This window comes from Dasypus novemcinctus, chromosome 23 (assembly GCF_030445035.2).
Source record: "Dasypus novemcinctus isolate mDasNov1 chromosome 23, mDasNov1.1.hap2, whole genome shotgun sequence".
NCBI classification, from domain to species: domain Eukaryota; kingdom Metazoa; phylum Chordata; class Mammalia; order Cingulata; family Dasypodidae; genus Dasypus; species Dasypus novemcinctus.
Genome location: NC_080695.1, coordinates 36,770,537 through 36,798,063, shown reverse-complemented (window position 1 = coordinate 36,798,063; position 27,527 = coordinate 36,770,537). Strand labels below are relative to the sequence as shown.

Genomic DNA, 27,527 nt, shown 5'->3' with positions numbered 1-27,527 from the left:
AATCAAATATCTAGGAATAATTCAAACCAAGGATGTAAAGGATGTGTACATGGAAAACTACAAAACATTGCTAAAAGAAATGAAAGAAGACCTAAATAAATGGAAACACATTCTGTTTACATGGGTTGGAAGAGTAAATATCATTAAGATGTCAATCCTACTCAAAGCAATTTATAGATTCAATACCATCTCAATCAAAATTCCATGGAAGCAGATTTGGCCCAATGGATAGGGCATCCACCTACCACATGGGAGGTCCAAGGTTCAAACCTAGGGCCTCCTGACCCATGTGGCAAGCTGACCCACACACAGTGCTGATGCGCGCAAGGATTGCTGTGCCATGCAGGGGTGTCCCCTGTGTAGGGAAGCCCCATGCGCAAGGAGTGCGCCCCGTAAGGAGAGCCACCCAGCACAAAAAAAGTGCAGCCTGCCCAGGAATGGCGCCACACACACAGAGAGCTGATGCAGTAAGATCACGCAACAAAAAGAGACATGGGTTCCAGGTGCTGCTGAAAAGAATACTGGCAGACACAGAAGAACATGCAGTGAATGGACACAGAAAGCAGACAACTTGGGGGGCAGAGAAGGGGAGAGAAATAAATAAAAAATAAATCTTTAAAAATAAATAAAATTCCAACAACCTTCTTTGCGGAAGTGGAAAAGCCAATCATCAGATTTATTTGGTAGGGTAAGGGCCCCAAATAGCTAAAGCCATCTTTATAAAGAAAAATGAAGTTGGTGGGCTCACATGCCCCAATATTAAAACATATTATAAACCTGCAATAATCAAAACAGCATGGTACTAGAACAAGGACAGATATATAGACAGACCCATGGAATTGAATTAAGCATTCAGAAATCAACCCTTTCATTTGCACCCAATTGATTTTTTGACAAGGAGACAAAGACCACTCAATTGGCAAAGAATAGACTCATCAACAAATTGTGCAGAGAAAACTGGATCTCCATTTACAGAAAAATAAGGAGGACCTCTACCTCACATCTTAGACAAAATCAATTCAAAATGGATCAAAGACCTGAGTATAAGAATCAGAAGGAAACATAGGGAAGCATCTTCAGGATTTTGTGTTAGGCAGTGGTTTCTTAGACTTTCTGCCCCAAAGCATAAGCAACAAAAGAAAAAATAGATAAATGAGACCTCATCAAGTTAAAAACTTTTGTGCATCAAAGATCTTTATAATGAACATAAAATAACAACCTATATAATAGGATAAATTATTTGTAAAATATTAATACATATGATGAAAGTTTAATATCCAGAATACATAAGGAAAACCTTCAACTTAATGATAAAAAGACAAGCAACCCAATTTAAAAATGGGCAAAAGACTTGAGTAGACATCTCTCCAAAGAAAATATACAAATATACGAATGGCCAGAAAACACACGAAAAGTTGTTGAACATCATTAGCCATCAGGAAAATGCAAATCAAAACCACAATGAGATACAATCTCACAGCCATTAAATGACTTCTATTAACAAAATGGAAAATCACAAGTGCTGGAGAGGATGTGGAAGAATAGGAGCACTCATTCATTGCTGATAGGAATGTAAAATGGTGCAACTCCTGTGGAAAACAGTTTGGCAGTTCCTCAGAAAGCTAAGTCTATACTTAATTCCTATACATCCTATACATACTTCCATATGACATAGCAATCCCACTTCTAGATAAATACCCACAAGAATTGAAAGTAGGGACTCGAACTGATAATTGCACAACGATGGGCATAGTAGTATTATTCACAATTGCCTAAAGAGGGAAGCAACCCAAGTGTCCATCAACCAATGAATGGATGTAAAAATATGGTATATACATACATAGAAAGGAATGAAGTCCTGATATATGAGATGATATGGATGAACTTCAAAGACAACATGTTGAGTGAAATAAGGCAGACACAAAAGGACAAATAGTGTATGACCTCACTGATTTTTAATAATTAGAATAAGCAAACTCAGAAGTAGAATATAGAATAGGGAAAGGGTGGGGATAGGAAATGAGAATTTAAGGTTTAATCTATACAAGGTTGCTATTAGGAATGATGAAAATGTTTTAGTAATGGATGGTGGTGATAGTAACACAATATTGTGAGTATAATTAACAGGACTGGAATATACATTTGAATGTGATATAAAAGCAGAATGTTAACATCCTATCAATCGTAACAAATGTTCAACACCAATGTGAGGTGTTAGTAATAAGATGACATATGGGAATCCTGGATTTTATACATGATTGTTTTGTAAATGCACAACTTCTCTAATGAAGAAAAAAATATTAGGGTAAATGGGATTAGTCAAAAGCTAGTGAATAGATACAGATTCACCACTTTGAAGATGTGATTACCAAGGTTTATTCTTCTGTTTTTTTCAATTATTAGATGTAATTCCCCCACCCTCAAACCCACCCCACCTTTCATTCACATAGAGGTTTTTCAAGGAAATCTTCCATATTGAACTGAACTTATCAGCAAGAAAATTTGGGTATATTACCAAACAAGATGAGCAGAAGAAACTAGTATATCTTGTGATGGTTACACTAATGTGTCAACTCAGCCAGGTAATGGTGCCCAGCTGTTTGGAAAGCAAGCACTGGGCTAATTGTAATACACGGGCATTTCATGGACTTTAATCATCAGTGAGTTGATGGTACAGATAGCTGATTACATCTACAACTAAGAAAATTACAGTCAGCAATGAGAGAATTCAGATCTCAACTTCAGACAGCCTGCATCTCCTGGAGAACTAATCTGGGACCTTCATCAGGGTCGCTGGTTTGCAGCCTGCCCTGTGGAATTTGGACTTGTGCATCCTCACAGTCGCATGAGACAATTTTATAAAATCTCATACAACTTATGGATATCTCCTGTCAGTTCTGTTTCCTTACAGAACCCTGACTAATACATATGAAAAGCACTGATGTGTGTGGTTCAGTTAAATCACATTTGCATCTCTGTGGCTGCCCTCGACTATTGAGAAAAGCCATGGTATATCTATAGATCCCATAAAACTGTATTTAGTTATTTAACAAATATTTATTGAGTATCTGCTATGTCCAGGCACTGTTCCAAGAGCTGGGGATACAGCACAATCAAATGAGAAATTCCTGCTAGCAGATGAAGGTGGGGAGAAAGACAATTAAAAATAAACATATACCATGTCAGTTAGTAATGAGTGTTAGGAAGAGAATAAGAGGGGTATAAAGAGATAGTGAATGCTGACAATGCTATTTAAATAGATAAAGTGGCCAGGGGCTTTTCTGACAAGATGATGATTGTTTTAAATCGCGTTCAGTAAGAATTCGGAGTATGTATTCAGGAAGTCTCTGGCAAGCTCTGCCATTTCCTGACTGTGCGATCATATTCACAGTTGACTAACTTTTCTGAACTTGGCCTGTAAAATTCAGAGAGGATGGAGAACATCCATTGTAAATGACAGTTACTCTGGATTATTAATGTAGTTTTATTATATTATGAATTTTATGGACACAATAATAACCTCTCCATGCCCCTGGAAAAAATATTCCAACCCACTTATGTGGAGGGATCTGTTGGAATAGTTCTTGCCCTTCAGAAATGGGATTGGGTCCCTACCACACAGCAGGCATTGCTTGCTGCGAATTCAGAGAGTGAATCATTACTAGCTTCAGTTTTCTCATCTATAAATCAGAGATGATGGTAGTCCTGACTACTTAGGATTTTTGTTGTTTAACTGCCATTTATTGTGGCATATTGAACCATGTGCCAGGGATGGTTCTAAACAATGTAAATATATTCATTCGTTTAATCCATAACAACCCGGTAAGCCAAGTAGTATTTTTATTGGCATTTTACCGCCAAGGAAACTGAGGCACAGAGGAGTTAAATCTAGAGTCCCACAGCTATGGTTCCAATGCAGATAACTTCACTGCATTCCAAAATCTGGAAATATTATACAGTGCTTAGCCAGTGCTTAACTCATAGTATGAGCTCAATAAATCTTCATTATTTGTCTTGTTTTTATCAGTTCTAGGCAGCGGCTATTCGGGTATACCTCTTTAGGAAAGACTTAACGGGTAACCAGGTTGTTGGAAAAGAGAGGTAGGGAGGGTTTGCATAGCAACCATAGCTTATTTCACAGCAACCACATGCATATTTAAATTGAGGCGCTTGGGACAGTTGATGGGGACTGTGGGGAAGGGAGCGTTAGGTGGTCACCCCTTGGCAACCTACTGTGTAGCGGAAATTAATACAGCAGAAATTTGAGCTCTCCTCCCAGAACCGCACTATGAGTCGGTCCTCTTTCCTCTAAAGTCTCCCCCTCCCTTTTGAGGCGGATGGTTTCTTCCGTTCTTCTAACTAGTTCAGGTTCCGCGCTCCTGAGTCACAAAGCACCGTGGTCACATGGGAAGGCCGGTGCGCTTTGTGACGTAACCGACTCCGCCTCTCGGCCCGCCTATCCGCTCACGCCAGCCCCACCTCGCGCCCGCCGCCCGTGCAATCCCTGCCTAAGAGACCCCGGAGTCGGGCGCTCGCCCGAAGCCAGGCCGCGTCCGCCATAGTGCCTGGTTTGGACGTGTCGCCGACGCCTGGTGAGGGCCCGAGAGCGGCAGGGGGGCAAAAAAAAAAGGGAGCCAGCAAATCCTTGCCGTTGTCCAGCGGTTTCCCGACCTATTCTGGCGGTTCTGGGCCTAAAGGCGACGCGAGCGAAAGGCGAAAGAAGCTCGGAGCACACGTCGAGAGGAAGCGTCAGGGAGCCTCGGCGGCGTCTCCGGGGTCCGCCGAAGCCACCCGGCCGCTGGGCTGGGGCCGGGGGTGGTGTGGAAGTGCTTCGAGGCCTAGTTGAGGCCTAGTACCGGCTTTGTATTTGAGGCGGCAGCGGCAGCGGCAGCGGCGGCGGGGGAGAGGTGGAGCCGGGGGCGGCCTGCGGGAAGGCCTCTCCTCCGCCGACCGCGCTTTTCTGGCCTAGGCCGCGGGGCCGCTGGTGGCCTTCGGGAAGCAGGAGAAAGGGGTTTGTGTTGGGGGGGGGGCCTGGGCCTGGGGAAGCCGACGCCGGTCGTCCGGAAGCCAGGAGGAGGCGAGAAGCCGCCTGTGGACTCCGGGCCTAGGCCCTCTCCCCTCAACCTTCTCCCGGGGCCTGGGTCACCCCATTCCACGGAAAGAGATCAACCGGGAGGTGCGGCCACGCTATGGACCCCTGACCCCGCGGGGGTCACTCGAACTCTAACGTGTTGTGGACTGACCGCTACTGACTGCATCGCCTATCCCCGTCTCCTGCCGGTCCTTAGCATGAGCGAGGGGGACCCAGCTGGGTGACATTGCGCCCGTTGGCGGATTCTCGATTTCCCCTTTTCCCGGTTCTCGTCTCCCTCCTCCCACATGAAGTGCTTCTGAGTATCGGGGGTTCTGGATTATTGTTTTACGAACCCCTGCTTGTGGTTGGGGGGTATTTAATCCAAGGCCTTAGGGTCCTTCCGTGTCTTTTGAGTGTTTTGTGTGTGTACATTCTTGCTCTTAAGTTTATAAATATACATATATTGAGAGTGTCCACGTCTCCTCGCTGAACCTTAGGAATCCTTTGGCACCATGTCCTGTGTGCATTATAAATTTTCCTCTAAACTCAACTATGATACCGTCACTTTTGATGGGCTCCACATCTCCCTCTGCGATTTAAAGAAGCAGATTATGGGGAGAGAGAAGCTGAAAGCTGCTGACTGCGACCTGCAGATCACCAACGCGCAAACGAAAGAAGGTAAGAGGCACATGGCCTCCAGATATTTGCTGGTTGAAGATAGATACTAGTAGTAAGGTGTCTGGCAGAAGACTAACCGCCATTATGTTCTCTTGTGGGACTGTTCATTCTAATACTTTTTCATACAACTTAAATTGATAGCCAAGGGTTTCAACAGCCCGCCTTGGTGTTTAACTGGCTTATTTTGTTTGATTTCTGTATAATTGGGCCATCTCTTAACTGGCTAATCCAAAACTGATTTTTCTTGATGTTTCTTAGAATGAGGAGAGCGGGATCCAGATCTTTGGGTGTTTTCCTTGTGCGGTTTTACAACTTTTTTCCCCCATCAGAAAGAGGGGAAGAGAGCTTAGCGTATATAAAGCTTCTTATTTGTTAAAGCAGCAGTAAAGATAGTTCTCTAATTTGGGGGGTGGGGGGAGCGTGGAGGAGACAAATGGCAAATTTTATATCCTTTTCTCCCGCCCCCTCCATCCTTTTTTTTGAGTTACTTTGGAGGATTTAATCCAACAACTCTCTACTGTGGTCATTGTTTTTGGAACTTTGTTCTCATGTGACAGGTTTTGTATTGTGTATAAATTCCAGAATTAGTAATGCAGTAATTAGGTAGTTGAACTCTTAGTTCATCTTATTACTCTTAAAATTTAACAGTTGGATTAAAGATCAAAAATACTGGTTTTTCTTTTTTAAAGTAGTAATTGCTATACTTGTCCATGACTGTGTTGATACTAGGATATTGAAAAAAATAGTAGGCTGCTACAAACAAGACACTAGTTGGAATTTTTTAAGGTCTTTGTACTTTTTACAGTAATTTTACAGTATTGGGAATTTAAGGAGATGAAATAGTGTGCTAGTGGCCTTTTCAGAGTCTTGAATCTGAACTTGTTTTGGTTTTTTTTATCAGTACAGTTGTTTTCAGTAGGTCGGTCTTTTAAGTTTTATTGATAGGGTGAGAAGGAATGAAGTGAAGTTGTAATTAAATTAGGGTATTTTATTGATCACCAAACTTGGCATAAGGTGTGACATAAGTTCATTTAGTTGAAATGGGAGGGCCCCTACCATTAGCCTGTTGTATGGAGGTTAGAGTAAATCTTGTCATGTGGAAGAGCAGCTTCCAGACGTAAGTTTAAGGAACAGCAGTACTGGCATCATGACTCAAATATTCATTAAGGAAGAACTTTATTTACTTACATGATAGCGTCTCTTCCCCACCCAACCCCATTTTTTAAAAAATGGATGTCATTTCTAAAGGACAGTTTGTGTGAGGATTTGGTAATTGTAATTTTGCGTAGCATCCCTCTACTTAAGGAAAGGAAAGGAAAGATTGTGGTCATGAACAGTTCAGAGAGAGGTTTTTTTTGTTTTGTTTTTTTTTTCATGTTATTTGAGAAAATGCTCTTATAAGCCCACCAATGCTTTCCTTAAGTATTAATAGTTCATTTCATAAAACAGGTAGCTTTGTAAGAATTATAGGCCGTTGATATGTTAATGAGTACTTATGAATGAGGGAAAGAAAATATGAATAAAATTAAGACTAGAGGATATTAAGACAGTTTTAATGGCCATATACTATGCAGCTTTCATGTTTTACTGGAGCATTACACAATGGACTTGTTCTTTTCCACCTTACAATTGAATACAACTTTGATCAACTGTTTAGAGCAGCTTATGGGTGAAGGAATTCTTGTCCGTCAAATTTAAGAGTTTTGTGACTTTGTGTTTTCTTTTCTAGTCCAGGAAATATAAATATGTTATAAGTAATTCAAACCTTGAAAGCCAAGGAAGTGCTTTGCCCAGCAGCATATTTTCTTGTCTATATTGTGTAAACTGTCCTTTATTGGAGGCAGCTTTGGCAGTCAAGCTGGATGTTGTTTAGGAGAAGGAACTGAGTGAGAAAAATGTGCATTTTATACACTCCTCAAAATAGGGGAGAAAAAGATGTCATTAATAGTAGTACAGAGGATAGCCACTTAATGAGTTTTACAGGAAATCTTACCCAATGTCACAAGAGAATTCCATTTGGATTTAGTACCATCCAGTGAATTAGAAGGTGCAGAATAATATAGCATCATAATTAGGAGATTACTTTGGAGAGAATGCCGAATTTCTTTAGATCAATTTAGTTAGAAGTAATGCTTTAAATTACCTACCGTATTTCTCTAAACTATCCTTGTTTTTGGAATTTTGTCCATGTTTAGAACCTTTAAATCTTGATGAGACTAAAATGCTTCAAACAGAATTTCTTGTTTTAGAGTTAAAAGCTCTGTTTATTTGTAGACTGTATTTCAGTAATCTCAAATTTGTCTGACTCTTCATTTCTCAGATTCATCTTGTTATTCATTTCATCCTTGCCCTTCATGTTTTTGGATCAAAATTATACTGGTGAGGAGAAAGGGCCTTGAGAAACTAAAAGGCTGTTTGTTAAGGAGGTATTTTAAGTACAGGGATATTTTCAGGGAGAACAGATGTTTATGAAATTACTATTGTAATTCAGGTACATCATCTTTTGGGGGACATATTAGTTTGACACAGTGCTGTGTTGATCAAACTAATAAATTGTCTTGGACAATGAGAAGACATTTGAAAGTTATTTGATACTCAGACTTCCTGGTCAGGTGTTTGACACCAAGTTTTTGTTTCTAGAAATAGCTTTTTAAAAAGTTCTTCCCTGCTTCCAAGTTTTCTTAAAGTTTGCTTGCAATTTGGGACTATCATGGACTATCAAAGATACAAAGTCTTATTTTCACATGCCTTAATCTAAGAAATTAAATCTCTAGTTGGATACATATTGCTTGAAGTGTACTGTAAAAAATCCTTGTCTGAACAAGCATATTTAATTTATAAGCTTGAAATAATTGGAAGAACAGAGGTAGTGAGCCACTTTGTATTGAGTAACTTATGTAGTAACAGTAACAGTAAAAGAATGTACCTTAACCTCTGTAGTGCGTTTTTTTCTTTTTTGGTAATTTTGTAAATTCCTTCCTTAGGAAATCTTTCTACCATAGTTTTAATTCCTCAGTCAGATTCCTCAATTCCATTTTTAAAGAAGTATTGCATATAGATAGTCCAAGGTATAGAATAGGATCCATTCATTCATCTTCCCTCTTGTCGTCTGAGAAAGTGACATCTCTATTCATCCAGTTTCTTAAGCTAGGAATCCAGGAATTTATGACTGATTCCTCTCTTTCTTCATTCTTCCCAACCTCCCCCAAATATTCAGACCATCATCAAACCTTGTTTATTCTCTCTCCCTCAAAACATTCTCTGCCATGTCCTAGCATAGGCCATCATCCTTACCTGGACAGTGTAGCAGGCTCCTTATTAATCACAACCTTGTGATTATATTCTTGTTCCCCTACAGTTCATTCTCCACCTAGATACCAACCAGAGTTACCTTTTTTTTAAAAAAACCATTTTTAAAAATCACTTTGTTTAAAATCCTTCAATATCTTCCTGTGGTATTTGGAAACAAACATCATCACTGTATTATCTATACTTTAACAGCTGTATTTTATGCTATTCTGACCTTTTTATATATGTATTTTTCCACATGCTTTTTTTCCCCTCTGCCTGAAACATTCTTTCCCTAACTTTTGCACATCTGGCTGGCCTCTCAGTATTGAAGTCTCAAATGTTAGTACCTCAGAGAGACCACCCGTGAATCAAAATGCTACCTAAAAATGCACTCCATAAAACTCCATAAAGGCAAGGATTATAATAATTCATGTTTAGGGGCGAGGAAAGACAGGATTTCTTCATTCAAAATAACAGCATTTTCTCATAGTTCAGATGTGCAGCATTTCTGGCCTAGAGAATGACTTTGTCTTAACTGTGATTTGGGATTCTGCAAAAGCGGAGGTGCTAGAACCAAGAACCTGCTGGCACTACTTAGTGTCCTTTGAAGAGAAACACTTATGGCTTTGACTGTTCTGATAATTAGCAATCTAGATAGGAGAAACATGTAGTTATTAATGCTCTTTTATATATTATATAAAATTTATATTTGGTTCAAGTTTTCTGATTCCTAGGAACTATAACTTACTCAAATCCCTAAATATAAATGACTTTTTTCTTTTTATTTATAGAATATACTGATGATAATGCTCTAATCCCTAAGAATTCATCTGTGATTGTTAGAAGAATTCCCATTGGAGGTGTTAAATCTACAAGCAAGACCTATGTAATGTAAGTATTGATCAAATCTGGTGTATTTTAAGTTTTTCAAAGTTAGATTTATTTTGTAAAAAAGAACAAGTGTATTTTAGAACCAAACTTATTAATTTACCCTTAATGAGTGTATTTTCTCTGCTATGAGGATGTGTTGGTTTTTTTCCATGATTTCTTCCCCTATTAAATTAACTTAGCCTATAGTCAGGAGTAAGAGCTATTATTAGAAAGAAGTTTTGTTCTATATAAGCAGTATTTACAAAGACAAGGAAGTTATGTTTAGATGAGTAAGTTTTTCTGTATCCTTCTTTGCGTTTTTTTGGTTGTTTGTTTTGAGGTGCCAGTGAATGAACCCAGGACCTCTTACATGAAAAGCAGGTGTTCAACCACTTGAGCTACATCTATTCCTCCTTCTTTGGTTTTAATGTGCATGCACATTTGTATTTGTTGTCCTAATATTTTCTTCACCACAAAAATGTATATAGGTATTTTAAGAGATCTGTCCTACTGAATATTTTGACAGTATCAAGAATATTCAGGGATATTAACTTTTGTTCCATATCAATAAGAGGCTTTGGTTGGGAGGCCATAGAATAATAGTTTATGAGTACAGACTCTGGAATCAGGCTTATGTTTGACTCCCTTTACTGCTTCATACCAACTGTGTGACATTGGGTAATCTTTCTAAAGTCTCTGTGCCACAGAGTAAAATGGAGGATATTAGTACTTAAATCATCGGAGGTTATAAGGATTAAATGAACATTGCCTGGCACTTGGTAAATGCCCAGTGTATTATTGGAGTGAGAACACAGCAATATCTCAGGACTACTCTAGAACTTAAAAATTTACTAAAGGTACTGGATTTAAACTTTATATTCTTAATTTTCTCAACTTTCTTGCAATTTTAATAGTAATATTGTAACTGTAATATGTGAGAAGGGCAGCAACTGGGCTGTTTAAAGGATAGTGATTTCCCCATATTAGTTGGGTGCTTTGTTTGAAATTTTGAAACTTCTGGTTTTGGTCAATGAAAACTTTTGGAACTTGCCAGTCATAGGAAATGGAATATGTTCCTGGAATTGAGTAAAATAAAGTTACCTCTTGGAGCTTTACCTGATGTGGCAAGTATTCATTCTAAGACTGTTATTAGTTTGTTGTATGGTTACTACATTTCTCAATATTTGGAGGTTCTTTTGTGTCATAACAATTTCAAAAGCTGAATTTTTTTTTTCCTGTAATCATCAGGTTCACTTAGTGGTATATGCTTTTAGGCTTATATAGTTTTAAGAAATTATAGAGAGAATTTTTACAGTCTAGTATGGAACTACCCTTTACCAAATGCTTATTTTAATAGCAAATAATTTAAGTAGCTATCATGATATTCAAAAACTCTTGGGAAAAGAATTAGTTTAAGTACTTGGCAAAATAAGTTGCCTCTTACACCTAATTGTGTAGCTAGTTCACTATACTTAGGATTTCGTTTGTAATAAATTGCCTCATAAAATGCCGAGATTTGTTACCCAAATACTAGAAAATGAAAATTTGATTTTTATCTTAGGACTTCCAAATCACACAAACCTAAGAATTCCTTTCAGATGCGGACACTGCTTTGTAGTCAGGATAGCATTAACCCATACTAAACTTTTAAAGACTGTATTTAGCAATCCATTCGCCTCTTCTTTCCTATAGATTTTTAAGTAATTTCTTCTCGGGCTTTTTTATATGTACTTTTAAGCATCAAATTTTCTGTCCATTTCTCCAAAGCAACCATTTAACTCATTCTTTTAACTAATTACCAGACTATATGTTGAATTTTTTGTACATTAGAATTCTTGTTTAGTCCCTAGTTATTATCTGCAAACACTCCCTGCCCTCCCCCCCCCATGCTCCCTTATCTCTTTGCTTATTGTTTGCATTTGTTGTCTGCCCATTTTTTGTGTGTTTTTTTGCTGAGTTTTTCTTTTTCTTTCTTTCTTTTTATTTTTTGACTCCTTGTCTGCTCCTTATCTGTCTGTCTGTTCTCTAGGAAGGAACAGAACCAAACCCAGGACCTCCCATGTGTGAGGCAGGTGCTTAACTGCTTGAGCCATATCCACTCCCCATGGTTGTTATTTTGACAAGTTGTAAAAGTACGGTCAGCCTGTCCTTCTGGATTTGAAAGTTAGTTTTTGGAAAACAGCAGTTTCTCAGAGATCCAAATCCTAAACATTAACAGTGGTGGTCTTGCTTTTAAGAAAATTTAATGTATGAAAATTTATATTTGGACATATTAAACTGCGTAGTAATATATATTATTTGGTGTATTACAGATTAACCACAAAGTTTCTTAACATAGCAAAATCTCTAGACCACCTCTCAAAATATGTTTATTGTTAAGTGGCAGGGTGCACCTAAAATTCCCCAGGATGGATTTTTCCCCCCACAAATGCATTTTAAACTCTTGAAAGGTGGTAATGATCAAAGTAGTTGTATTCATTATTTTTAAAACCAGCTGTTTTTAAAACTTTGTACCAAAGGAAAATTGTGTTACTAAAAATGTGATTGGAGGTATAAATATTTTTTAGCACAAAAAGTTTCTAAGTACCTGCTTGTATCTGATGATATTTTTTGTTGTTTTCCTTTGTTTTTTAGAAGTCGAACTGAACCAGTGATGGGAACTTCAAAAGCAGTATGTAAAAACACAATCTCACACTTTTTCTACACATTGCTTTACCTTTTTAATGTAGCAGTGAAGTAAATCATTTTAGAACTTAATATCCTACCGATCGTAGTGCATATTGTAAATAAAATGTATTTTGGTGACAGCTCAGTTGAATATGGATATATGTGGCATGACTTGCACACTTATTTTGTAGAAATGGGTAATTTGTGCCCAGAAAACACTGTTTCATATTAAATATGATAGAGTTCTCCTTTTTGACACTGTGTTGTACAGTTAATGTATGATCCTTTTTAGATCATGTAGGTTTTACACTAATGAACATGATAACATGTTCTGCATTTGTCTGTCTGTAGTTAGTATTTTGTATGTATGTACAGGCTGTTGTGTGCTTTTTGTTTCTTGCAATAAAAAAAAATGTTTGGAGTGTATATTTTGCCATTTTCACGTTGTATCACTTAGTTTTTGTTAGTTTTTTTTTTCCCTTGCCTGATTGGTGGCTTCGAAAATGTGTTGGCAACATTAAAAGTTTCTCTTAAAGTTTGATGCTTTCTCCAAGTTCAAACACACCATAGTAAAGATATTTCCAGAGGAGACCCATCAATACATCTTTATCGTTAACTCTTGCTGTGTTTGGCAATTTTGATCTATTTGTTTACAACCTGAAGTTGGGCCCTGCATACTGCCCACGAGTATATAAATGATTCCGTGATTTGAAGATTTTATTGGGTACATTGTTTTCAAAATTTAATAGAGGTACTCCACTTCTATCTAGTTTGCTCAGATGTCCAAATTAAAATATTTCCCTCTTAGAAGACAATTGTAGGCTATAAAACCTGTAGCTTCAGCGGTCACTCCCCTTAACTGGGTAGCATCTTAACTTCTGTTATCATAGATTAACCTTTTGTATGATACCATTTTGACATTAAGCTCTTATGTAGAAGGCAACAGCATTCCTATTTTGTATGGAACACAGGTCTCTATAGTAATTGGGGTTCTGTAAATTTGATGATTCTCTAAGCATTTACTGCCCAGGCTTGATAATGTATACAATGCAAGATGTCTGAAATCTTCATTTAGAATTCAAGGTTATTACTTGCTGTTTCACTTTATACTTTTTAAATACTACTGATCTTCAATTGTGTATGAGGCATTTCACTAACTTTGGATCATTGGATCTTAAACATGATAATATAGAATATCTGAACTTTGGACTTGTTCTCTAAAGTATGTGGCTTTTAGTTCTCATGGAACTAAATGTAGTGATTCAAAGATCAAAACTCTTAGTGTTTGGGTTTTTGTTTTTTGGTTTTGTTTTTGTTTTTTTTCCTCTTTTGGGGAAATGGAGGGGTTTTCTTTGTTTTTTGGGGGTCTTGGTTTTGTTTTTGTTTTTTTAAGCATAATGCTGTAAAAACTGTCCAAGTTTCTGTTTTGCTGGTGATTGATTTAAAATTGATTTTTATGTATCCAAATGCTAGTACAAATTAGATCGACTATCCTGGTGACTGTAGTAGTTCATGTACCACATTTTGTATATAAAGTACACTTTATATAGTATTTAAACTAATTCAGATGAAGTTTTATTTCTTGAAAAAGTTATTTCCTTTTTGTTTATTAGCATGTGTATAAACACAAATCACATGTTCATAAATAAAGTTAACATTCTTTAGCCTCGTGTGTTCCCTGGCATGTCTGTATTACATATGTAAGACTTTTTATTTTTTATTTAAGATTTATTTAGGTTTCTTTCTTTTCTCTCTCTTTTTTTTTAATATTTTAAGAATGGCTTTAATTTTTAAGTAGATTTAACTGAAATGGAGACATTAGATAATTATCTCCATCATTTATTTGCTTGGGGTATATTTGCTGACATTTAATAAGAGAATATATTCATCAAGTCTACCTAGTGCCCCATTTTAGGAAACCTAAGAATCACGTGGCTTGTACACATTCACGAAGACAAAATTATAGGCACTAAACCAAACTTTAAAATTCTGATTAGTAAAAGTAAATGTATACATTTTTTGATAACTTAAGCCAACTTTTATCCAAAATTTCTGTTTCTAAATTGCTCAGCCTTGTTTTATTTAGTCATCCTTCCATGTTGGTACTCCAAAATTGGATGTTCTTCCTGCTGTTGAACATCAGAGTTACATTTTGTAGGACCCTTTAATTTCAAGCCAGTATGATAGGCATAAAAGATTTCAGATCCTTGCTCCCAGACACAAAACCACTAATTCAATTTTGGGAGGTAGATTAATTTTAATGATGTCTGCAATGTGGATAGATCAGTTTTTTTAAAAGGCAGTTTTTTTAATATGAATTTTTTTTCTCACTTTCTTAACCACTGATCACTATTTTTATTGATAATAGTACATACAAATTTTCTAATTATTTTTAAACATTTTTGTCAACATTTCCATTTTGCTATATGTAGAAAAGAAAATTGGATTCTTTTCTAAAATTATGGTTCATTTAACTTGTGGATTATAAGATATTTAGATGCTGTGGTGATTATTTGGTGGAAAAAGGTGATTTTAGATGTCATTGTATATCCGAAATCACTTTCAACTCAATAAATAATGATACTAATAGCAAGTTGGCAGAAAGCTAAAAAGAACGGGCAAGAAAGCACAGTGTAATTACCAAAAAGAAACACCACCATATTTTAAGCATTAGGAGTGAGAAGATTTTTTTTAAATGTTAGCAGTTTTTCAAGTTCCAGTGCTAAGAAAGTTAATATATAACTGTTTGCCTTCTAAGGAAATCATCAGTATTCATATTCTAGATAGAATAGTCTTAAATGCTATTAATTTGTTTCATTGATTAGGAACATAGTATAGATGGCTGATGACAATTTTGTTCAATCTTGTTTACTTAAATTCAAATAATCCCTGGCTCATGAAAAATGTAATCCTCCTTAAAGTAGATTAAATAGGTCAAAATTTATTCTGGATGAAAATAAGGTATTTATGGAGTTTTTTCCCTCCTTATCCATAACTTGAGAGATTAGTTTTCTAAGGAAAGAATACTTGATCAAAAGCTGGGCAGGAGTGAAACCACATTGGTGGCTTTTATGTGGTTGTGCATTAGGAATATGGGATTAGTGCATTACAGATTCTTTATAGGTCCTCAATATGGAACAAATACCTTTTTTATCGAAATAAGCATACTAGTAATAATATCCATCAAACTAACTTAAACCCTAAGATTTGTTAGATACATCTTAAATTTAGTCATAGTTATTTTGATTTACATTTTTGAGTTCCTGTTCTGTCAGGCATTGTGCTGAGAACTTCCTATTGAAATTGGTTACATATTTGGGGCTTCAAGTCATGCTGTTTTTATTTTAGTATTCTTTGTTGCTGGAATATTTGAAAAATACTTGACGACTCACTCGAGTTTTGTTTTTTTTTAATCCACACATCTTGTTACATTCTCCCCATTGTAAACAAAAGTTCTAATCAATAATGCATGAGAAATTTCTAACACGATAGACAAGCTTACTTGCTACACTTAGTACACAAACTTAGTTAGGTTTTCGTTTTGGTACACTTGTGGGGAAATCATTTTTAGCATAACACTTTTTTGCTGATGTTAAAATCATTTGAAGGACTTAATGAAAAATTTTAAATCACATTTTTAAATGCATATTTAACTACAAGTACAAAACTTTCTCCATTTGATTACATTAAATTTTTTTTCCTCCAAATCATAATATGTGGCAACTGTTTGCCTTTGGAGAGAGAACCTAGGGTACCATTTGTTTCCCTTTTTGTGGTTTAATATCTTTTCCCTGAAAAAAGCAGTCATTGACAAGAAGCTATTGCTATTCTTTGTATGGGAGAAAAAACAAACTTATTCTAACTGAGCAGTACATACTCAAAAAAAGAAATAAGGCAGCATTTACAAGAGAACTGTTATTTAGTAAAGCAATTTACCTGGGCCTTTAAAGAGCTTGTTTTAAAATGTTATAAATGGCATTGTAGAAACATTTAAAATTTTTCTAATGTACATTGTCTTGAGCATTATCAAACTTAGAGACCAATGAAAGGCATGGGACTCAGATAGTCATTTAGTCACCTTTCTGAACAAATTTCCTTTTCTTTACCCAATTTTTTTCATTGTAATTGAGTCCCCCTCAACTCATAGCCTTTTACTGTATAGGAGATACATAGAAAAGGATAAAATGGGATGAGCTACGCTTTCTGGTTTAAAACAGAAAATAACATTGTTTAGAAAACTTCTAAGAAAATGCCCAATAATTGAACATTAAATGGCAATAGGGGCTAAATGATCACTTTCAGATGTTTTCAGTGTGGAACTTGAATGTGTGTTTAATTTTTTGTGAACAGATTGATGACTCTTCTGCATCTATTTCTCTGGCCCAGCTTACAAAGGTATATATATATATATATATATATTCTTGAAAATCTAAGTATTTTTCTAACATTGTATTTTTTTGTGTGAAACAATTTTTTAAGGGTGGGGGTGGGTGTGGGTGTATTTGCAAAAATATTGTATATACTGTTACTATCCTGTAAAGAGTAGTTGCTGTTTGGGGAAGATAGGGGAGTACTTTATCAGCCTCAGGATAATGTCGGAGTATTGTTCATCTACAAGACCGAAGAAACACATGAAGCTATACTTACTCATTTTTTTCCCTCATACATTTTGATTAATTATACATTGGAAACTAACAAAGTTCTGGAGGAATTCCCTGGTTTTGGCTGTAAATTATGTGGACTTTGTTTAAGCAGCCAAAATGGAAGCTTTCCTTAACATGGACGATTGTGTGGTTATTCTTGAGTATTTTAATTGATCCCGTGATGGTCATTATAGATGTGATACAGTTGTTTCTTTACACCATATAGACTTGTAGTCTGTCTGCATTAGAAAAAAATTTTAAACAACCTAATTTGTTTGAACACAGACTATGTGAATTGTGTAAGTGTATAAAGCTGTTTGCAGGAATATACCAGTGTGTATGTTTGGCAGAGGGGCAAACTGTTACTTCCTGAAATTACTGTATATGCCATGTTTTGCGATAAGTTTGCTTGCATTTTCTCCTCAAAATGTGTACCTTTGTTTGGAGAAGCACTGGTGATGGATTACTTTTCAAAACATTAGCTCTAGCTTGTGAATCATGCCTTTTTAAAAAAAGCAAATATTGGAGAATAGGCAGACTCTTGAGAGCCAAGAAGAAAGTTTTCCAGTTTTCCAAAAATCCTTTTTTCCCTACTGTCAGAAATATGAAACCAAATTTTAGCAACCAAGATTAATGAAAAGATGTGTTTTCCATGAGTGCTGTTCCTCTCTTGTTATGTAAGTTGTGCCCTTTTCCCCTAGAATGTATCCCCCCAAAATGTCCTAGTAATCAATACTGCTTTATAAGCTCCTGTTCTGGGAAAATTGAATATTAAAATTGATGATTCTAAAAGTGAGCTAAAACTGTCCTCTCTCTTAATTTTCTAATGCATAGTGGTTTAGCATAGAGCTAACATCTTTAGCAGTTTATAGTTTACTGTTTTTATTCTAATGCACTGTAAGGGCCATATTTGAATTTTGGTCTCTTCCTACTATTGTTCCTTTGTGGGGAGGAATTGGTGAGTTTTGAAGGTTTGGGGAATTTTTTTTCCTTTTTTAAAAATTTGTAAATTAATGTTTGGGTTCAAACAAATTAGTTGTTAAACATCTGTAATCCAGTTTTCTGTAAATGTTGCTGTTGTTTTAAGCTCTGTTAATGTTAAGCATTCTTTGTATATAAAATTAAAATAAAATGTTAAAACTGGTTGCTTGTTTTGTGGATGAATGTAAAGATAAACCTAGTGAATGGCTGATACGAGTGCTACATGCTTGAAGATACAAGTTATTAGGAATCACTCCCTTAGACCCTGCTTATATCTAGACTGGTGTATAACACCTGAAAGATGAAGTTCATAAAACTTACTTGGAGAGTTGAATTTTAAATTATGAAAGCCCAATGCACATCCTTTACACCTAATTTGAAACTGACAGTACTACCTAAAGAGTCTTCTGACTTATAATACCTCCTGCATAATATGTTCAGTTATTCTACCCCACCTCCAAGCTGTGAGTATGCATTATAGTACACTTGAATTATTTTTAAGTGTCTTTTCTTCTAACAATCTCAGCCTTTAACTATTAGTAGAGTAGTATGCAAAGTACAAAATGTAAGGTACAAACAGGGTCTAAGGTTTGAGTGTCCCCAGAAAGACACTTCAGCCCTACAGACACCCAAACATGTAATGACATAAGGAACTCGCAGCGCCTTTTCTAGGTCATACATGTAAATAGCTGTTTTTATGCAATATTAGTTAGATACTGCTCTTTACAGGATGAGTGGTGTTGTCTTTGGCTGTGTGGTCTTAAATGTGTTTCTAATGTGTGTGTCAAATAATTACCTGTTAAACAGACTGCCAATCTGGCTGAAGCCAATGCTTCTGAAGAAGATAAAATTAAAGCAATGATGTCGCAATCTGGCCATGAATACGACCCAATCAAGTAAGTCTAAATTCTTTATACTAATAGGAACTATTGGGGTGGCTTTTCCCCCCAGTCAAAGCATTATTTTTTAAAGTCTTTTTGTACATGTAATTTTCTTTTACTTTTCAGTTACATGAAGAAACCCCTAGGTCCACCACCTCCATCTTATACCTGTTTCCGTTGTGGTAAACCTGGCCATTATATTAAGAATTGCCCGACAAATGGGGTAAGTAGAATATTGAAACTATGATACAATCACTGTTTATTGGAATTATTTCTCAGTCATCTGAACTTTTCTTGGTAATATTCCCTTATGGCCTCTGGAGCCAAATTGCCAGGCTTCAAATCCTAGCTCTGCCACTTAGTAGCTAAGTGAACTTGGGCAAGTTTCCTCATTTCTGTTGCAAGTTATATAACTTCTTCTGTTTTCCTTTACTGTAGAGTAGGGATAATAATAGTATCTTATATGGCTGTTGTGAGGATTATATGAGATCATAAATGTGTAAAGTACTACTAATGATATAAGCAGTTAGTATGCACTGCACTCCATAATGTTAGCTAATATTGCTAAATAAAGGTACTATTTTTTCTCTCCCTCTTTTCTTCCCCTTTTCCCTCGGAATAGGATAAGAACTTTGAATCTGGTCCCAGGATTAAAAAAAGCACTGGAATTCCCAGAAGTTTCATGATGGAAGTGAAAGATCCTAACATGAAAGGTGCGATGCTTACCAACACTGGAAAATATGCAATACCAACTATTGATGCGTAAGTATTCAGGCTAGATATGACCTGTAGAGACTACAGTCATTTTCAGTGTATAGTGTTTTAATCTTGATTTTATAATTTGGCTACTTGTGTTCTCTGGGAACATTTATACCAAGATCGTTAGTATCCACATGTTGGGTTTCTTTGTTAAGAATGAGAGGCTGCAGTCTGCTCCATTTGAAACAAATTTAAAATGGATTTTGGGAATTTGGGTTATTAGTGAGTGCCACTTCCCTTGTAGATTTCTGGTTTTTTTTTTCCTTTTTCTGTCATTCCCCATTTTCTTCCTCATTCACATACATATTCTCACATAATCTTATATGTGCTATTTGTGTAGGTGAGCAAGACTATCTTAATTGATCATTTTGCAAAATGGGCTTAAGAATAAAAATTCTGTGAAGTGTTGAGGCAAATTTAAGCACCAAGAAAGAATGATATACAGGGATATTTTGAATAAATTTGATTAAACTATGTGAGTCTTAAGATTCTAAAGTATTGGTTTATTTTACAAGCCATTAGTTCATGTTAGCGATATCTCTAAAAACACCTTAATGCTTATTTTTACTGTTTTGGTTTTTTTTTTCAGCTTTAAAATGAAGTAGATAATGGAGGGTTGGGGGTATATGGGTACCTCATATTTTTTTAATGTAACATTAAAAAAAAATAAAGACAAAAAAAAAAGTCCAGTAGTTCTGGGCAAGGAAGAAAAACCAAAATCAAAACAAAACAAAACAAAAAACAAAAAAATAAAATGAAGTAGCTACGAAAACCTATTGCCATGGTTTAACTAGGTAAACTTCTCATTTTATCAATTGATATTAATATATTATCTTTTTTATTGCCTTTAGCAGTTACAAACTCATAAAATATACAACACAATATTAAGCATTCCTTTGGGCTGTGGTTCTCTTTATTGTGAATAGGAATCTACTGCAAAAGGTATTAAAAGATTCTGAGGGCCCTGCCTCATTTTTTTAATAGCACCCTGACTCTACAAGTCCTCCAGGAGATTATTTCATTTAGGGCGTCCACAGGACATATTCCTTAGAAACATTCAATTTTAAAAATAGTTGTTCATGTTCTCAAATTGCATATGAGAACACAAATTTCCTCTGTTGCATGCTGAACTTCAAGTGAAGTTTCAAGTGAACTTCAAGTGAAGTTTCAAACACTTCAAATATTCTTGAAGTGTAATAGAGTGAGCAGGTGGGGATGGTGAAAATGGCTATGCTGTTGAATAATATTGAACAGATTCCGTTTTTTTTTTTTCTCAAATCTTTAGTAATACAGTGTTTGAGTTCATTGTTAAGAATTAATATGTAACTAAACTCCCAACCCTGCTCACTCCCTCAGCTTCACCCCATCTATTTTTTATCAGTCACTGTTCTGTGTTTTTGTGGTTCATCTTAATGCAGTCTGTTGTTATGCTGTTTCTAATTGAGAGAAACTTCATAGATGCTTCCAAACAACTTTGCCTTGAAATTGATGATTTTTGCAAGCAGTTTAAGAGGAAACCGCTTCATCTTTATTTTGTAAACATTTTAGAATATTAAAAAGAATAGAAATTTCTTGGAAATTTGTTGGAAAAGTACATCACTTGTGAACCCTAACTAATAATTAACGTCAGTGCTTTTGAATGCTGAAATATAAAAGCCCATTGTGCCAAACACACAGCAAATACTGGGGAAAGATGGGAGCCCAAATAATGTAAATGAAACTTTCACCCTCTCCACTAACACCACTGATAAACAACTCAGACTCTTCTGTTTCTTTTTCTATCCTCTTTTCTCCTCTTTTTTTTTTTTTTTTCTCCTTTTCTCTCTTTTGGGCAGTGGGAGACTCCTCTTTCACAAATTGGGAACAATGGGGCATAAGCAAATTGATACTTATTTCTGGAATCGTGGTGATGTCTATGGAGCAACTGCAACACAAATAACACACCTAAGGTACCCTACTCCGTATAGCTGAGATTCTTTCGTTTTCAGCATTTAGATAAACACACTCTGTTCCTAAATGAAATAGAAAGGATTTCTCTAGGAATTCCTATGTTATACCTATTTGCCTATTTACAGAGAAGGTAGGGATGTGGAAGCAGTGCAAATGAGTCTGAGAATAGTATTTTTTTGTATTGCTTTTTAAATTTACTTAACGGCAAACATTTCTGCAAAACACATTTCCTACAAAAGACTGGATCCAGAATGTCTAATGAGTTGTTATTACATATTCTAATCATTTATTAAGTCATTCATATTGCTTAATTGATCATAAATAGATTAGTCTGTCTTTTAAAATATTAATTATAAATAGAGCGCTAGTTTTTAAGTTTCATTCTGGCAATTTGGTGGTGGTATAATATTTTTCCTTAACTATCTCCCCTTATTTGTGAAATGTCAGTACAAATTGTAGTTTTCCATCTTGTGACATTCACTTAAATACCTTCACATATTTGGGGAACTACTAGGACATGGAGGAGAAAACTTTTCCCCTCAGGAAACATAGTAGAGAGAAAACTGTGATAAGGATGGTGTGTCTAAGTTCAAATCCTGTCTCTGCCACTTAAATGCAACTTTGTGGCATTGAGAATATCACTATCTCTTTGGCCCTCATTTCTTAGCATTACAGATAGATGATGATCTTAAAGATTTTGTTTTGTGGCTTTTTGTTGTGGGTTTTCTTTCTTTTTGCGGGGGAGGTTCATGACTGTTCCCTTATTTTGGAAGGTATTATTTTGTGAAACTAATTTGACATTGTTCTGAATTATATGTTCCCATTGTGATATAGTAGGACATGTGGCATGTCTTAGGAATACTTTGCCTTTATAACAATGTTAAAAATACTAAAACCTTTTACAGAGAAGCATATGCAATTGGGAAGAAAGAAAAACCACCTTTCTTACCAGAAGAACCGTCATCTTCTTCAGAAGAAGATGATCCTATCCCAGATGAATTGTTGTGTCTCATCTGCAAAGATATTATGACTGATGCAGTTGTCATTCCCTGCTGTGGAAACAGTTATTGTGATGAATGTAAGAACATTAAACCTTCAGAGACATATATTTTAGAATATTTATATTTACTTGGAAGTGCTCTTAGCAACAGTGTGAATTTTAATAAAATATGAAATCTTGATGATAAATGTGTTGATCAATGAACCCTAGTAGTGGGAAGTCTGTTTTTGTTGCTACACTTATTTTTAACTACTGCCCCTTTGTCCTTTTAAATGCTAGAATTGACAACCTCCCACACTTTAATCAGGGTGACTATACTGAGGTTTTCTGTAGATTTTTGGGGTTTCTTTCTATGCATTTTAAATGGTGTGCAGAATTTTTTTAAAAAAACTTTTTGGACCTTAGATATTCTAGAAATGTTTTTGAATGGTGCATCTATCCTTTTTCTGGATTGTGGTTAGTAATTTATTCTAAAATGCCTAAGTACAATTAAGACCTGCTTCCTATAATCATATTGTTCTGGAATATAAATCTCCTTTATTTCTGGGCCTCTTTAGTGAAGACCAAAGTCAAGAGGTCACTTAAGGCATGTTTCAGAGTGTGTCTTCATTTTAACTCATCACTTATTACTGGACTTTTACAACACGGAAGCATAATCAGTGAATCTACAATTTAGTATTGCTCTTTTCTACTGTGCTATAGGTGTCTCTGATTGCCTTGCCTGAATATTAAGTTTCTTATAAGAATAGAAATAATTAGTGATGTGTGCTTAGAAAGCAGTAAGGTAACAGAACAAATGTAGGCTAATTCATTGTATAAATATTGAATTCCTACTATTGTCTAAAATTTTATCATACATAGGTATAAGAACAGCACTCCTGGAATCAGATGAACATACATGTCCAACATGCCATCAGAATGATGTCTCACCTGATGCTTTAATTGCCAACAAATTTTTACGACAGGTGAGTTACTTTGTATCCCTTTTATGAAAAATTATTTTTAAAAATCTTTGAACTGTACTTAAGTGAATGCACTACATTTTTCTGTATTTTTGTGTTTGGTTTTGATAGGCTGTTAATAACTTCAAAAATGAAACTGGTTATACGAAAAGACTGCGAAAGCAGTTGCCTCCACCACCACCCCCAATACCACCTCCAAGACCACTTATTCAGCGGAACCTACAACCTCTAATGAGATCTCCTATATCAAGACAGCAAGATCCTTTAATGATTCCAGTCACGTCTTCATCAGCTCACCCACCTCCCTCTATGTCATCATTGACTTCTAATCAGTCTTCCTTGGCCCCTCCTATACCTGGAAATCCATCTTCTACCCCAGCTCCTGTTCCTGATATAACTGCAACAGTATCAATATCAGTCCATTCAGAAAAATCAGATGGACCTTTCCGGTGAGTATTTCTCACTATTAATAAACAAACGAGATATTAATGATGTGGTTTTTTGTTGTATATTACTTTTAGCAATATTTCATTCCTATGGACCACTGTGCTTTAGTAAGGTGAGGTGGCTTGTAAGAAATTACTTTACGTCTTATTGGGGAAAGAGACAAAATGGAGGAGATTGACTTGGCAAATGATGATTGAGCATCCCAAGGCCAAACACTATAAAAGCTGCTGGCATTCCCCATTAAATGTTGCCTAAAATACCGTAAAAGCTTTGCTGTTAAGAGGAAGAATTCACTTGTCATAATTATGGTCTTAGAAAAGAGTAAATTTGAGTAGAATTAAGAAAAATTGGATAGATGAAAAGTACTGTTGGATGTAGAAAAGTTAGGAGTTTGCTTATTTAGGAGAGTAGTGAAAACTCATTTAAATCCTACTACTTGAGAAATTAAAGGGACTTTTGGCCATGTAGTCCAGTCTTTCATAATTCTTAGAAAAGCAATCAGCTTTTTAAAAATAGATGTTAGGCCCCTGTTCTAGACACACTGAAGTAAAATCTTTGGGGGTTGGGGGGATCTTTCCACATATATTTAAGAAATCCTACTGTTCTAGTTCACCCTTTAATATGATTGATAGTGGGAATACAACCCAGAGAATTCAATGACTTACCCAAGATTACCCCTTTGATTTTTTGACAGAGCTGGAAGTAGAATTTAGTCATAATCCTATATTCTTTTTGTCTTCATATATTCTACACTTTTATTTTCTTCTGTTTTTAAACTGTTGTTAAAATTGGTTTCTATAATACCTATCCTATGTAATACTTCTTAGGGAGGTTCCTTCTTTTTACTGTTCACTTATTTATGTTTTCAAAGGTTCAATTCTCTCTCAAAAAACTTTCTTCTTTGACTTAACTCATCTTAATGCAGTTGATGCAGAAACAGAATTAGCAGTAAGATGCTATTTTTACTCTTAATCCTCCATTTCTGATGACTTTGTAATATATTATAAATTATATTGTTTTCCAGGGATTCTGATAGTAAAATTTTGCCAGCCGCTGCCCTGGCATCAGAACATTCAAAAGGAACCTCTTCAATTGCAATTACTGCCCTTATGGAAGAGAAGGTAGACATTACTGGCTTTTAAGTTTGAGGGTTTTTTTACAATAGGGTTTTTGTTTTGTGAATTTTGCTTTTAATATATATTTTTTTAACCCTTTTATTTGTGATATTTTCTAAAGGGTTACCAGGTGCCTGTGCTTGGAACTCCGTCTTTGCTTGGACAGTCTTTATTGCATGGACAGTTGATCCCTACAACTGGTGGGTAAAATCATTTTGGTTTGAACCATTGTTTTCCTTTAAATTATTTTAGCTTCATTTAACAGCCAGTTTAACATTTCCTTATTGTTTTTGTTTATCTTTTGTTTCCAAGGTCCAGTAAGAATAAATACTGCTCGTCCAGGTGGTGGTCGGCCAGGTTGGGAACAGTAAGTATATGTGTAAAATAATCTTCATGTGGTTAATTTCTAACTAGATAATGGAAACTGTAAACTAGGCAGTGTGTTGTTGAATGCTTTTATTATAAATTCTTGCATAGTTTCATGTCTAATAAATGATGATCTTGACTGACAGTGTCTCACTTAATGAAGATAAGAATTACTTGAGTAATTACTTATTTTAAATACTGAATCATATATTTTCCTAATAGGTTAAACTTTTTCCTATCGTAATTGTATGATCAAAATTTGATTTGAGTAAATACATATTAAAATTTAAGTCAACCAAGCACAAACTTACTCATTTTGAATTCTCTTAATGAAATCCACATACTAAAATCTTTAGGATGCAATTTTCTGACCTGAAACACGAAGAATTTTATTTTCTCGTACAGCATTAAAAGTCAAAAGATTTATTTATTATCTTTTTATTTGTATAATTTTTCCTGTTTCTATAGCCCAGTTTAGGGCTGGTTTAATAGCTTAGACTTTTATCTTTTTGTTTGAAAAGTAAATCCATTTGTCATTGAGAAAGTGTGTTAAAGGAGAGACTAGCAGAATACATCAGTGGAAAGAACATGGGATATGGAGAAGGTTAGACCTGGTTTTGAATCCCAGATCCTCAGTTTATTAGCCACATGACAGTTGGGCATGGATTTTCACTTCACCTCCATTTCCTCATCTGTAGTATTTAAATGGTGCCTTAATATGAAAAATGCTTGCATAGGCCCCAATAGATAAAAGACACCTTCCCTTTCCTATAACAATATGTTCACAGAGTACCTTAAAGAATACTAATTAAAATAGGATATTACAGAAAGTGTTCTATATTTTTAAGTTTAATTATTGTTATAATGTAGTCACTTTATTAGAAGAATAGTTAAGTAGATGTGATACTTGCCCAAATCTCTTCTAGAACAGATTTAAGAATCAGTAAGAAAAGTTTTCTGAAGAGTTGAAATGGGTATCTTATAGCCTACACGCTAAAAAGTCATGTGTGTTATACTCATGGAGCCTGTTTTATCTTTTTTTTCCACACAGTTCCAACAAGCTTGGATATCTGGTTTCTCCACCACAGCAAATTAGAAGAGGGGAGAGGAGTTGCTACAGGTAGGCATGCTGAAAATCTTGAAAAACAATTATCTGAAAAATATAACACAAAACTTGAAGCAGAGCGGTGGGGTGGGGAGAGAAGGATGTTCATTCAGTTTATATTTATTTCTCTTAAATCCTTTGTCTTTAGGAGGTCTAGAAAAGAACAAATTATAATTAGCATTTTAAACAATTGTATCTAATGCTATATCTTTTATACTCCTTCCCAAGACTAACTTCTCCCTATCTGCCCACAGTAGAATATTTTGCCTTCAGTTTTATTTATTTGCAAATGGAAGGAAGTCAATAAGAACCAGACAGTATTAAAGGTATCAGATTAATCATGAAAATTGACCAGCTCAACTTCTAAGTGTGAGGAAGAATTGCATTTACTTCTTTCCTAGATTCAACTTTCCCAGCCTTCTCCCAGCTTCTCTTCTCCAAAAGAAGAGACCAGGAGATTGTTAGGGGCTCTTGCCCTGGACAGGCACAAGCAATGTTAATCTAAGAAGTATGCCATAGAGGTCCATGGGGAACTTGGGGGAGGGTTAGACATATTGAACTGCCTGGGTCACAGTTACTACCAGGGTTAAAGGGACCTCCAAATTAACTTCATAACAAGGATATTAGAATATCTTTTAACACTTAAGAATTGCTAAACTTATGAAAGTTTACTACTTTATTACTAGATCACATGTTAATAAAAGATAATATTTAGTAATTTATGGCTCTCTGATGAAA

The 27,527-nt window shown here is 35.6% G+C and overlaps 1 protein-coding gene across 4 annotated transcripts in view; it reads left to right on the top strand.

Moving 5' to 3' along the window:
- The first annotated feature begins 4,462 nt into the window (after positions 1 to 4,462).
- The window catches only part of RBBP6 (RB binding protein 6, ubiquitin ligase), a 29,191-nt gene continuing 6,126 nt past the window's right edge, over positions 4,463 to 27,527 (top strand). For 2 of the 4 annotated variants that reach the window (XM_004477075.5, XM_004477074.5), the window contains exons 1-14: positions 4,463 to 5,752; positions 9,835 to 9,934; positions 12,548 to 12,584; positions 16,931 to 16,975; positions 19,012 to 19,100; positions 19,212 to 19,308; positions 19,708 to 19,847; positions 22,700 to 22,872; positions 23,656 to 23,759; positions 23,868 to 24,205; positions 25,228 to 25,324; positions 25,440 to 25,518; positions 25,631 to 25,685; positions 26,736 to 26,804. In XM_004477075.5, the coding sequence (XP_004477132.1) occupies positions 5,587 to 5,752; positions 9,835 to 9,934; positions 12,548 to 12,584; positions 16,931 to 16,975; positions 19,012 to 19,100; positions 19,212 to 19,308; positions 19,708 to 19,847; positions 22,700 to 22,872; positions 23,656 to 23,759; positions 23,868 to 24,205; positions 25,228 to 25,324; positions 25,440 to 25,518; positions 25,631 to 25,685; positions 26,736 to 26,804 (1,589 nt within the window). In that variant the 5' untranslated portion in view covers positions 4,463 to 5,586. Of the gene's footprint in view, positions 5,753 to 9,834; positions 9,935 to 12,547; positions 12,585 to 16,930; positions 16,976 to 19,011; positions 19,101 to 19,211; positions 19,309 to 19,707; positions 19,848 to 21,684; positions 21,794 to 22,699; positions 22,873 to 23,655; positions 23,760 to 23,867; positions 24,206 to 25,227; positions 25,325 to 25,439; positions 25,519 to 25,630; positions 25,686 to 26,735; positions 26,805 to 27,527 lie in introns of those variants that run through there. The other 2 variants (XM_058286268.2, XM_023584240.3) reach the window with 1 other exon arrangement.